Source organism: Sinocyclocheilus rhinocerous, unplaced genomic scaffold (genome assembly GCF_001515625.1).
Source record: "Sinocyclocheilus rhinocerous isolate Xijiao unplaced genomic scaffold, SAMN03320098_v1.1 scaffold1038, whole genome shotgun sequence".
Taxonomy (NCBI): Eukaryota; Metazoa; Chordata; class Actinopteri; order Cypriniformes; family Cyprinidae; genus Sinocyclocheilus; species Sinocyclocheilus rhinocerous.
Window position 1 is genome coordinate 817,166 of NW_015632707.1, and position 12,929 is coordinate 830,094.

Here is a 12,929-nt window from a genome sequence, read left to right on the forward strand (position 1 = left end):
TTTTTTTATTTTTTTTTACTATTTGTTTTTCTTTTTTTGTTATCTTAGAACTTTTTTGTAGTCTTTTTCTTTCCTGTCATTATCAGTGGTGCTGGAAATGAGTAATTAATCATAAATGAATAATTTGAGACATTTCTTTTCACAGTCATACATAGTAAAGCATATTATGCAAATGTCGTTTTGGTTCCGTTGCAGAATGTTTCCCAAATGTAAATTTGGCAACAAGTGTCTGTTCATTCATCCAAACTGTAAGTTTGATGCCAAGTGCTCCAAGGCGGACTGTCCATTCACACACGTCAGCCGCAGACTTAACAGCAACCCTACAAGAGCAGGTGTGTAAGATGAAGATTAAATACATTGGAATGTGTTATAAAAGGCCGCTGACCTTTTAACCTGTGACCTCTGACCCTGCAGATCCGGCTCCAGCCAGCACCGTGTGCCATTTCTTCCCAGAGTGTAAAAAGCCGGACTGTCCGTTTTACCACCCCAAAGTGAGTCTTACATCAGCCTGTTTCACTTTAAGGGATACAGTTGTGTTTGTGGAGTTTAAGAACTTCAACGGTCTCTGAAATGTCAAATAAAAACCCAAATAAAGCAAAAATTCTGATTTAAACATTTGACAAGTCAACAGTCAAAACTGTCTACTTCCTCTTGTGCACGTTATTTCAAATTTAGGTTTTATGAATCTTCTCTTATTTTTATGCATTAACTTTTTTTTCATATGTTTCAAGTCCCTCCTTTTGTTTGTTTTTCGCAGCCGTGTAGATTTGCGGCTCAGTGCAAGCGAGCGGGCTGTACTTTCTACCATCCAGCTGTGGCAGTGCCACCCAGAAGTGCTCTGAAATGGACCAAAACACAGAGCAGGTACCACAAACTCACAGACTGCAGCAAACCCTATGAAATGTACTTGTGAATCAAATATCTGTAAAGAGCAATTGTCTGTTTCTTTTCCCACAGTTGAGAAACACTCCAGTGAATGATCACGGCTGAGCTGCAGCGTTTCTACGGCGCATGTAGAGCTTTTTGTCTCTGGCATCATTCTGATCAATTTTGTTGTGCTTAAGTTTCTTTGACTAATTTTTAAAACGAATGATGAGTTTTATAAATTGCAAGTTTCTGTAAGCTGTTTACAGAATATCTTTGGTGTATTAAACGGCAACAATACACACACACAAATGTTGTCTTTACTCTGTACATAGCTTAAATATTCACTCAATTCACAATCACAGAATCTTGAAAGCCAAACATGCGAGTCAGAGTTTCTTTATTTTCCAGTATACAGTTCATGATCTTCGGGGTGGTAAAGTTCACTCATCAAACGGTAAATGTACGACGGAGCGTTTCCACCGATGTTTGAGATGAACAGTGTGATGAGCTCTGGAGGAACGTAGTCGAATACCGGACAGTGAGCGTTGACCTTAGACAAGATCTCGCCTGGAAACAGAAAACACATTCATGACAAAAATGTTGCTCACAATTTTAACAAAATGACTTTACTACCAATACAAAAAAGTAAAACTAGTTCTTGTAAAGTAGAATTACCGATTGTCCATAAACAATGCAGAAGAGCTGGTTTATTCATCAGAACAGATTTGTATCAACTGCAGTGAATGGGTGCCGTCAGAATGAGAGTCCAAACAGCTGATAAAAACACTACAATAATCCACACCACTCCAGTCCATCAATTAATATCTTGAGAAGTGAAAAGCTGCCTGTTTATAAGAAACCAATCCAAGACATTTTTAACTTCATAACGTTGCTTCCAACTAAAATATAAGTCCTCTATCCATAATATTTATTTTCCAGCTTTTCACTACACAAGACAGTTTTTCACAATATGTTAATTGATGGATTATAGTGTTGTGGATTACTTGTCATGTTTTTATCAGTTTTTTGGACTCTCACTCTGACGGCACCCATTCACTTCAGAGGATCCACTGGTGAGCAAGTGATGCTACATTTCTCCAAATCTGTTCTGATGAAAAAAAACTCATCTACATCTTAGATGGCCTGAGGGTGAGTAACTAAAGCAAATTTTCATTTTTGGGTGAAATATTCCTTTTAAGTTTTTTCTAAACTTATTGACTATTTCAGTTTTGAGGGTGCTAAAAGGAGTAAAATGTTGCTGCGTGACATTACCTTCAGTAAAGGGAAGCACTTCATGTGGTGAAACAAATTTATGAAACGTGTCTTCCTCATTAGGAAACTACAACAAGAAAGATGCAAATGAAACCTCAAAAACAACATGTACAAGATCGTATCTACTGGTTTTAATTTTGCCATATCGTGTGATTGTACGGGGTGTCCGATACCTGCGGCGAGAGCTTGAACATGGGAGCGCAGACGATGAGTGGAGTCGAATGATGTTTGGCAGCCAGAGCCAATGTGTGTGTGCCGTTAACCGCCCGCAGACCCCCGTTAGCCAGAACTGTCTGTGTGCCGATGATCACCTGAACAACACATGCAAGTGATTCAGTCAGGTATTTATCGCACTCCAATCATTCATCAAGAAACTAGAGTCTGTGTATGACTAACATTTAACAAAATAATGTTTTAAAACAACATTTCCAGTTTCTGGATAATCTAGTTGAAAAATTAAAGGGGTCCTATTATGCTCTTTTACAAAGTCTTGATTTTGTTTTGGGGGTGTACTAGAACAGGCTCTCATACTAGGTTGTTCGAAAAACACTTTTTCACATATTTTACATTATTACACACCTCTCTCCCCGGTCTGGCATGAACAGCTCGAATAGTTCCTGTATCAAATGAAGGCCCCGCTGTGATTGGCAGCACTCGGCGCCTGGTCAGGAAATAATTATGTTAAATAAAATATCTCCTTTTGAAGTGGACTTTGAGCTTTGTAACTTTGCAGATCTTTGTTATGCTCAAACAGCAACATTACAGACTAACTAAAGTTGAAAAAGTGAAAAAGCATAATAGGACCCCTTTAAATAAATGCATTAGGCATCAATTCATTATTTCACCTTGTTGACTCTTGACATCACAGCGAAAATGGCGGCGTCTGGGATAACCGTTGTCTCAATGTCCTCTTTGCAAAGACTTGTGGCCATTTCATGCCCCTGATGGACAAAAAAAAGAGAAAAAAAAAGTTTGAGTTTAGTCAAGTTACTATGAAGAACCTCGATTTACAACACCACTTATTACACTTGCTTAAAAAGCAAAACCAATATGAAAAACTCTTAAAACATTCATATAAAAATAGTACTAATAATATAAATACAGTAGAAATAGAAATAATAATTATTTAGATAATACTATTTAATATTTGTATTTAAATATTGATTATACAAATTGAATAGTAAAATATGTATTTATTAATAATGATAAACATTAATATTAAATTGTTTCATTATTTAATTTTATAGTATAATTATTTGTAGTTATTATTATTATTATTAAAAATTAAATAGTAAAATCTAATATGTATTCATTAAAAATGAATGAAATGTTGATCAATTTTATTTTTTATAACAACAGTACAATTTTTAAATATTATTAAATACAATATAGTAATGTTAAATAATTAGAATTTATTATTAATTTTTTTATTATGAATCATTATGTATTTCTTAAATGATGATTAATAATGTTAAAATACTATTATTATTTAAAAAATGAATAATTATAATGTTATCATAATTTCAGTAATAGTACATAATGGTTAAACATGCCGTTGTGTCACTACATGCTTAAACATGACAGTGTTATTCATTTTTGGCTGTCCGTTTTATTATTTGCCAGTAATGAGATGTGTTTTCGAGAGCCGCTTTAGTAAAATATAATGGAAGCAAATATGTACTCACTTGACAGAAGGGCGCACACTCTGCAACGATGACGTGAAATTTGCGTTTCCGAGCCGCGTCTTTCAGGAAAGCTTCCACTGTTCTGGAGCGGCCGATGGTCATGATGACTTCATTAGAGTGAATGTGTTCCAGCGCCTGCATGGAGATGTTGTCTGTGGTGCCCTCTAAAAATCACATTTACAAGAATATATAAAAGACTAAATCTCTCAGGCTCTTTGTGGCATCTGATGATCAGTATGCTGGATGAAGGCATCTCTGGATTCTCACCCAGTTCTGTCAGCAGTTCGTTGATGGCTTCAATGACGTTGGCTTTGAGATGAGCGAAGTGCTGTCTGAAGTTGTCTTCGCTGGAGCCTCCAGACGTCAGCAGCTTGTGCAGAGATTCCTGTTGATCCGTCTCTTCACTGCTGCCTCTGGACCTGAGGAGAGATTCAGATTGTTCATCTAAAAATGTTAATTCTGTTATTATTTACTCACCATCATGTTCCAAAACCAGTATGTTGATATTCTTCTTTTTTTAACCTTAAAGCTTAACGATTTAACTTTTGGCCCTCTAGCGGTTGAAGCATAAAACTGCACGTTATCTGCGGAGGAACATTGTTTTGGTCGTTACGCGAGTTGTGCTTTGGCTCCGATATTCTGCGCGGAGGAATCGGATGGCTTGAGGCGCGCGCTGGGCTCATGATAACAAGTGATCGCTTTATCAGAGCAAATGTCACTAATAACATCAAAACTTGACCAATAATGAAAGAAAGATGTGGATATCCAATACATGTCTTATAAGCAGGTAAGCAGCTTATATGCCGCTGTTGTTTTGACTTGTTAAAATAAGTTGTTTTAAAATAACATTACAAAAGATTGCCAACGCAGACGTTAAAAATATCTATTGCTATTTATATCACATAACGATGGAAATTATAACTTGGAAAGACTATTTCTAGGCAAATAGGCCCAAGTAGTAAATGGTTTAGAGATATCATGGTAAACCAACAGAAACATTGTTTTGTAAACAGCAGATATGATGCTTATGCAAACTATGTTGATCCGAGTTTTATTATGGGTAATGTCGCTTTCCCTTTTTGCTTGCCAGCTCTTTTCAGTTCAGTTGTTATGTGTGAGTATGTAGTTTCCCGGGAAATCCGTCCCCACGATTTTTATAAAAAATAAATGTAGCCAAGCGGCCAGAATCGGGGAACAAGCACCAATAGCTCAAGTAGACAAATAGGTGATACATACAGCCGCCATGTATCTTTGCAGATATTACATGTTTGTACTACAAAGGCAACAGTCCGGAATCTCCACTGATAATGTGATGTAGGTTTTGATGAAACCGCTTACAAAAATACAAAAATAGTGATAGTTCCAAAAGAGACCACCGATTTCAAAAAAGGAAATCGGGAAATAATCTGACAAGTTTATCCAGTGCCTCCATCTAGTGGACAACATTAGTATTGCAGACCTTATCTGTCATTCACACTGAGAAAATGCTGAAATTTGATTGGCTACCATGTTTGTTCCTTTGAGTGATATTTAAAGAAAATATTAGCTGGTGTACCAAATATAATACATACTAATAAATACAGTTTTTATTCGCTCCTTCAGGTTTTGTATATTAGTGTTAGGGAAGAGGGAATGACGTTATAAGTTCGATTTCAGATACCTGGCATATTCTTCTCGGATGATCTTCAGCACCCTGCGGACCATGTTACCAACGGTGGTCTCAGACGGCTGTGCTGCCGTCATCCGCCTGCCCTCCTTCCGTATGATTTCCATCAGCTCACCTGAAAAAAACACACCAGAGACTTCAAGATCCTGTAAACCAGAGGGTTTCAAACTTTTTTATATATATATGCGCAATGAAAATTTGATTAAAATAAATACATTAATAAATCCTGAAAATAGATTAAAATAATTAAAATAATAAAAACAAATAAAATGTAGATTAAAATAATATGGTATTAAAATATTTAGAATAAAATAATGAAAATTATATTAAATGAGACATATTATGCCCCTTTTTACAATATGTAATACAAGTCTCTGGTGTCCCCAGAATGTGTCTGTGAAGTTTCAGCTCAAAATACCCCACAGATCATTCATTATAACATTTTGAAAATGCCTATTTTGAGTGGAAGCAGAAACACGCTGTTTTTCGTTCCTGTCTCTTTAAATGCAGATGAGCTGCTGCTCCCCGCCCCCTTTTCATATATATATATAAATAACAGTACACTACAGTAAGTAAAAATGTAACTAATGAAAAAAATGTGACTAGAATATTTTATTTTACCTAGAATAATATTTTACATATTTATGACATTATTTTTTCACAGCATAAACTGGATCTTTTTACAAGCAAATATATAACCACATTTAAAATTTAGAATGGGGTCCCTCAGGAATATGAAATATTAAAGACTGAAAAGCTCTGCTGTAAACCACAGGCACATGCACCACGAAACAGTCAGGCAGAGAATGATGTAAGTAAAGTCGTGTATCGAGCAAGACTGACCAGCGGACAGCGCTCGGGTTTTGATCCGATCTCGAGTGCTTACTCACCGGCGTTGCCCCAGCGGGCCTGCGCGGTGATTCTGCGGAGTAAAGCGGTCGTTTCTCGCGCAGTTTCCGCGGAGTCCCGGAGGGATCCTGCCCCTCTGCCGCAGCGCTTCAGCTCGGACAGAAACGACTCGATGCGCTCGGACAGGTCCGTCTCTTTATCCGCGCCGGGCATTTTGACTGGTGTCTCAGTAAAGCGCTGATTCCGAGCTAGTGTCTCCTGAAAGCTTGAACACTCGCGGAACCAGACAGAAACCTCCTCCGGTTCATGAATCCTGCTCTTCTTCTGTTATTTATCGGCGATCGGGACTGTGTTGTAACAGCCCCACCAACCGTCCACCCATATCAACACTCGCTCAAGTCTTTTCTGTAATGCTATTGAATAGATTATACAAAACAAATTGCTGCATGTAAAACCCACGAAGTAGCCTATTAAAATATTTTGCATAATGCACTGTATATTATGCAACATTTTAATATATGCGCTGCTGCTATGGCTATATAAAACATGCTGGTTAATGAATGCTATACTACAGTTCATGGTTGGTAAGATTTTTTAATGATTCAGAAAGAAGTCCTCTCTTATACTCACGCTCGCTGTCAAAAATACAGTAAAAAAAGTAATATTTTGAAATATTATAACAATTTAAAATAACTGATTTCTATTTCAATATATTTTAAAATGCAACTTATTCCTGTGATGCGAAGTTGAATTTTCAGCATCATTACTCCAGTCCTCAGTGTCACATGATCCTTCAGAAATCATTTTAGGTGCTTTTTTTTTACAATGTTATTCCTCCTTATATTAATTAAAATAACTTGCTGCATGTAAACATAAATGTTTTTTCACTTATTTATCCACTGAGTAGCCTTTTAGAATATTATGCAAACTTGAAATATTTTCTGTCTTGTTATAATTTATGATTTTCAGATTCTCTTTGATTATAATGACTAAATCACTCTGCTTTGTTGCTGTAACAAATTTATTTTGTTAACAACTCACAAACACTCAAAATACTTTACTTACAATTTTTATTGAATGACAAGCCAATTATATTTCCGAAATCCACTTTCACCAAAATTAATTAGAATCAAAAACATTGCCGTTGAAAATGATTGAACACTGGAGCAAAAAAATAAAACCACTGGCAGCAAATAATAATATTTAATCTGATGCAAACCTTCCACCCAGGACATGTGTAACCACTATTCCATAAAAGCATTTGAAAAGAAGAGAAAATTAAAAATCAAAGTCTAATACGGGTAGATCCTGTAACAAATCAAACCAGAATTGATGGAGCAGCGATGGCATTTATGCACCTTTAACCTCAGGCCCACTGCAGGAGTTCTGTTGGATTGAACATTTATTCAGTCTGTGGAGAAACTAACAACTAATCACAGATGAACTCACTCTTTCCCATAATAAGTAAACTAAAAAGAGATGCTGCCCCACAAAATAAAACTGCTTAAAATTAGTACATTTCTCAAAGTCAGAATGATATATGACAGCTTGAAGCTCTGATGTGCGATCGCTCTCTCTTCACTTGCAGTGAGTGGGACTTCATTTTGATAAAATGGCTTTGCGTTACCAAACATAAGTCTTTAAAGAAATAATATAGACAGCTAAACACATCAGTCTACAATCTGTTCATGTGAAACAATCATTCTATCCTTCCAAATAACAGGCGGAACAGATTACAGTAATTAACACACACACACACACATTCAACGACCACAAAGTTTCTCTCACAGGAGCGTATCTTTTATCAGTTATAGGGGCTTGTGCTGTCATTTAGTATAAATACAAGAAAATAAAGCAAAAAAAAAAAACTGCAAAACTGGGTGTTTTTTTTCCAAATTATACTGAACAAGCTTGTATCAAAAATGTACACGTGCTGAAAGACAATTTGGCCGCCAAGCATCAATCGCTTCCCAGAGGATTCCCTGATACACGTCCACTCCCGATAAACTTCAGGTCACCCGCAGCGACTGGAATAAATCGCCGAGGCAAAGCAAAATGTCAGGGGCCGGAGGTTCTGATGTCAGGAAGAAGTTCTGGGTCCCTGAATTTACAGGCAGATTTTACTCAATGAGCTTCTTGGCCTTGAAGAAGCGGCGCAGGTAGAAGACCTGCCACGTGGCCAGACCGATCAGACAGCACATGGAGTGAATGCAGCCTTGGTGAGCATATAATAAACTGACCCCAAACTTTTGAAAACTGCTGAGCATGAGAAATCAATGCAAACAAACCTCTTCATAATTTTTGGCCTCAACACCATGCTTCATGTCCAAGTTGATCTGTTGGTCAGGAACTCTTCCAGTTCCTAAATGGAAGAAAAAAGTACAAATCAAATGAACAAATTCACAATTCATTAAGTATATCGGTGCTGATTTAGAATCGATTTGTATCGTCATACCATCATAATATCACCTTTAGCTGAACATATGTCAGCAAAGGTGCTATCAGAAAGTCTGCAGATGTGTCAGACACTCACCCATAGGTGACTTGCTCTCGAAGCACACCTCAAACATGTCATAGTCCTCTGTGGTGAAGGCAAACTTGCCTTTGGTTGCATCTTCTTTCACATAAAGGATGTGTCCAGAGGAGTCTGTGATCTAACAAGGGTCACGACATTGGATATTCAGTTAAAGCCTAACAGACAAACATGCCAAACAGCTATGTTTATTACAAGGAAGGCCAAAAAGATTATAATTCAATTCATAATTTATGCAACACTGATTAGTAACGTTTAATTATGTTAATCCATATACACCTTCTCTGTATGCGAGTGTGGAAGTAAGACTGACGTGTTACAACTCGAGTGAATGAGACACGGGGAAAAACACAAACTACACTCACACACGCTTTGTGTTTCTAAATAACGGCATAGGGTCATTTACATAACTCATTTGATTTATTTAACCAGCTGAATGTTATTAAAAACGAAGTATAATGAATCATTAAATCACCGTCCAACCAGGAAGCGCCATGTAGCACTAACATAAGGCCTTGTGTTTAAACTCACCGAACCGCTACAGTCATCACGAATTAACTAAAAACTCTAATAAAACGTGAAGTAACTGTTGAATACAACTGTAACGACTGTTTGTGCGGATATTTAAATCGTTAATCCGGTAGATGCGTGGCGTGACGTCACCTTCAGGTTGGTTTTCGTGTTTGGCTGCTCGATGATCTCGTATTCTCCGGTAACGAGCACGTCTTTATGGATCTCCTCCCGTAGACACTTTCTGCTGCGCACCGGCAGGTAGAATGAGATCGACACGACCGATTGAACCACAAACAACAGTGAGAGCGAGAGCGAGAGCACACGAAACCGCGCCATGACGAGCTGATCGCTCCACTACTGCAGGCCTGGATCGAGCTGCGCAGTGCGCCTGCGCTCTGACTCCGCGCATGCGCAGATTGCGCACTGTCTCTGCGGTTCTCTAGAGCGCCTGCTCGTGGAGACGCAGGGAGTGGCGCAGACCTCCCACATGTACAAAAATGTTTTATTCTTTTACTTTTTGAGACATTTTATGCATTCTGAAGCAAGGTCCGAAATTTACCATGACTTAGGGCAAAATAATCCTATTAAGTGATTAAATGCAACATGTATTCAGTTTGTGGGGGCAAAATAATGCTCCCGTAAAGTTCGTTTTTGTGTATATTTTTAACACCTATTCTATTCTATTCTAATTAAGGTAAATATTCGGATGTATTTAAAGCCTTAGCAGATACTGTAGTGGCTTGTAGCTGTGAGTTTTTGAATGTTGAATTAAGTGTTTTTTAATGGGAAAAGACTCAAATAATCAACGTTGAAAACATGCACTGTGACTGAAGATTTTATTTTTAAGTGCTATGATATTGAAGCCGTACATTATTAACTACTGCTTTTGTATTTATTTATTTATTTAATAGGTAACAGCCATAGATTTTTACATTTAATTTCCTTCCCATTAATGAATTCAGTTGATGTATATGAATAAATAGGTGTATTCTGGTTAGAAAAGTGCCCTCATCAAGGTACAAGTAAATACTTCAAAAATATGACATATTTATATTTTCATATTATTTTGTACTATATTTTTGGTCTCCTTGTGAGAGGTTTCGCCATATTATCAACCTGCTCAGTCAACTTTGAGGAGATTTGGTCAGGATCAGACCAAATAAGAAGTCAGACCTGTTTTGGTTTTGGAGATTACTTTAATACAGTGCTTTAAAGGGTTAGTTCACCCAAAAATGAATATTCTGTCATTAATTACTCACCCTCATGTCGTTCCAAACCCGTAAGACATTTGTTCCTCTTCGGAACACAAATTAAGATATTTGTGATTAAATCTGAGAGCTCTTTGACCCTCCCATGGAAAGCAATGCAACTGCAGGGGCGTCGGACAGGGGGTAATAGTGGAACAGAGTAACAGGGGCCCTGAACGTGATTTGAGGGGGCCTCACAGCAAATTCAGTGCACAGGGCCCAGAATTCCTAGTGACGGCCCTGTGCAACTGCAGTGTTCCCAGTCCCAGAAACGTAGCAAGGACATCGGTAAAACAGTCCATGTGACATCAGTGGCTCAACTTCAATTTTGCGAAGCTGCGAGAATAAATCAACATAATCAGCGTTGTTTACGTTCTGGAGAAAACATGCGCATGCTGAACGTAAACAACGCTGATTACGTTGATTACGTTCTGGGGAAAGCGCGCGGATGCGCCGTGGTACTCTCCAAAATGGTGGAAGACGGTAACTCGGGGAGAAGAATTGTTGAATAAATGATGTTATTTTTGTTTTCTTTGCGCACAAAAAGTATTCTTGTAGCTTCACAAAATTGAAGTTGAGCCATGATGTCACATAGTACAAAGTCCCGATCTAAATCAAAAGATTCAAAAAACCCGCTTTGTTCCGATCTGAATCAAATGATTCACGATATACGCTCCGAAGTCCCAATCTGAATTAAATGATTTGTGTAAATTAAAAATACAATTTTTGATTTACCTCAGCTTGTGGAACTTTAGTTTTTCATTGTGCTTTCTCTTTTGTTATTATGGTGGTTGTCAGTACATGTTGAAACAGATTTTTATTAGCAGTGGGGCCTTGATTTACTGGTTTAAAATGTAATTATTTTTGTAAATTACAATTTCAAACTGAAACACAAATTTTTCAAATTTGATTTCTTTTTACTGTATTTTCTGGCATATTCAGGTCTTTTTTCTGTAAAAATTAAAGGATTTTTTTTTTTTTTTACATTGAAATCTTTGTGAACTTTAGATCATGTGTGGCGTCATGTGATTATATACAGACAGCTGCTCATATTTATTACTGCCTTTGGTTGTCCGTGTAAAATTAATGTGACATCTGCCTACTATCAATATCCAGTAGTAACCCTATATTAGCTTTTATAAATGTGTTTTCATCTAAATAATCAGTCACTCTTCTCGTGCCTTAGTTTGGTAATTATCCACCAGATGATGTAGAAAATGGCGGCTATCCAACTGTGTGTCTCTATCAGTGAGGGAGCAGTGCATTATGGTCTATCTTTAGCCTGGATTCTCTCTGCCTTTTTTTTCCCTTTTCTCCAGCTTTTTTTCCTCTGCTCTCCAGCATACGTTGCCTGTCTGTTTCCTCCCCTGCGCTGCTGCATCGACGCAGGTCGGCGTCACCGTGTGCTAATTTTACTGCTGTTGATGCTGATGGTGAAGGCAGCGCACCTGCTATTTCTGTCTCTGCCTCTCTCTGGGATCTGCCAATTGTATTAATAGACAGGGAATTATTACATACTACGTGATTTCACGTCAGGGCCAATATCTCCCTGACTGGCTGTGTCTGCTGTTAGAGATACAAAGCGGTAGTTTTGAGCTTTTCCTTTATAAATGCAATGCTTAACATTTTATTCAGCCTTTTGGGATTGCATTTTGTTTTGTCAGTATCTTTCAGTTCTTCATTTTTATAATTTTAATAGCCACTGTCTGAATTTAACAGTAAGTCAGCAAAAAAAGGAAGAAGATCTTCACGTTCTTGAGGTTCAAGAGTCACTTGTTGTTAAGTGTGCAACCGCGATAAGCATGAAAGGGGAAGGAAGTGACCCAAGCGTAATGGCGTGGTTGCGTCACAGTCTCTTACGCACACGAACAACATCATTTCCGCTGTTATTTCTTAGGGCAGCAATATATTATAGATAAAATAATGCAAACCAATTGCAAGGGCTCTGGTTATTGGTTTAGATGAATGTTGACACATTTAGGATTTACACAGTTCCACGATTTGGTTTATAAGTACATGTGATCAAACATCAAAACACACAGAATCATAGTTTAAACATTAATAGGAAATTTGAATGCCTCATCCATCATTAAGGTGTGGTTTGAATCATATAGTTCATTCTCAGGCCAAAACATGACCATGAAAACCTGAAAACTTAGTAGTCTACCTGAACTATATAACTATATATCTTTTTTTTTTTTTAAAGAAGTCTCACCAAGACAGCATTTATTTGATCAAAAATCAAACTTCAGTTTAAAAAAAAAAAAAAAAAAAAAAAAAAAAAAATAAAAATTAAA

General features: G+C 37.3%; 3 protein-coding genes across 6 annotated transcripts in view; 1 reads left to right on the forward strand and 2 right to left on the reverse strand.

Moving 5' to 3' along the window:
- The window catches only part of LOC107742714 (zinc finger CCCH domain-containing protein 14-like), a 16,566-nt gene extending 15,396 nt beyond the window's left edge, over positions 1 to 1,170 (forward strand). For all 3 annotated transcript variants that reach the window (XM_016555746.1, XM_016555747.1, XM_016555748.1), the window contains exons 14-17: positions 196 to 332; positions 415 to 491; positions 758 to 864; positions 958 to 1,170. In XM_016555746.1, the coding sequence (XP_016411232.1) occupies positions 196 to 332; positions 415 to 491; positions 758 to 864; positions 958 to 961 (325 nt within the window). In that variant the 3' untranslated portion in view covers positions 962 to 1,170. The remainder of the gene's footprint in view (positions 1 to 195; positions 333 to 414; positions 492 to 757; positions 865 to 957) is intronic.
- A 76-nt stretch (positions 1,171 to 1,246) lies between these two features.
- LOC107742715 (translation initiation factor eIF-2B subunit beta) lies at positions 1,247 to 6,669 on the reverse strand. Of its 2 annotated transcripts, XM_016555751.1 has the most exons (9): positions 6,598 to 6,669; positions 6,381 to 6,567; positions 5,485 to 5,605; positions 4,092 to 4,243; positions 3,825 to 3,988; positions 2,985 to 3,080; positions 2,313 to 2,450; positions 2,140 to 2,206; positions 1,247 to 1,434 (listed from the first exon to the last, which is right to left on the reverse strand). In XM_016555751.1, the coding sequence occupies exons 2-9, from the start codon at positions 6,550 to 6,552 to the stop codon at positions 1,265 to 1,267; spliced, it is 1,080 nt and encodes a 359-aa protein (XP_016411237.1). In that variant the 5' UTR covers positions 6,553 to 6,567; positions 6,598 to 6,669; the 3' UTR covers positions 1,247 to 1,264. The 2 variants fall into 2 exon arrangements, with proteins under 2 accessions (XP_016411237.1, XP_016411236.1); XM_016555750.1 differs by having other exon boundaries at positions 6,381 to 6,664.
- A 1,790-nt stretch (positions 6,670 to 8,459) lies between these two features.
- Positions 8,460 to 9,797, reverse strand: LOC107742726 (transmembrane emp24 domain-containing protein 10-like). Its single transcript, XM_016555761.1, has 4 exons — positions 9,536 to 9,797; positions 8,873 to 8,993; positions 8,628 to 8,701; positions 8,460 to 8,507 (listed from the first exon to the last, which is right to left on the reverse strand). The coding sequence occupies exons 1-4, from the start codon at positions 9,719 to 9,721 to the stop codon at positions 8,460 to 8,462; spliced, it is 429 nt and encodes a 142-aa protein (XP_016411247.1). The 5' UTR covers positions 9,722 to 9,797.
- Positions 9,798 to 12,929: the final 3,132 nt, after the last annotated feature.

What these genes read in the sequence shown, in the direction of transcription:
- LOC107742726 (XM_016555761.1), bottom strand. Translation starts at nt 9,721, where the DNA reads ATGGCGCGGTTTCGTGTGCTCTCGCTCTCGCTCTCACTGTTGTTTGTG. An exon ending in CGAGAGCAAGTCACCTATGG is followed by an intron (nt 8,702 to 8,872) that starts GTGAGTGTCTGA and finishes TCTTCCATTTAG; the next exon opens with GAACTGGAAGAGTTCCTGAC. An exon ending in AGGCCAAAAATTATGAAGAG is followed by an intron (nt 8,508 to 8,627) that starts GTTTGTTTGCAT and finishes GCCACGTGGCAG; the next exon opens with GTCTTCTACCTGCGCCGCTT.
- LOC107742715 (XM_016555751.1), bottom strand. Translation starts at nt 6,552, where the DNA reads ATGCCCGGCGCGGATAAAGAGACGGACCTGTCCGAGCGCATCGAGTCG. An exon ending in GGCCCGCTGGGGCAACGCCG is followed by an intron (nt 5,606 to 6,380) that starts GTGAGTAAGCAC and finishes TGTTTTTTTCAG; the next exon opens with GTGAGCTGATGGAAATCATA. An exon ending in TGATGTCAAGAGTCAACAAG is followed by an intron (nt 2,451 to 2,984) that starts GTGAAATAATGA and finishes TGTGTTGTTCAG; the next exon opens with GTGATCATCGGCACACAGAC.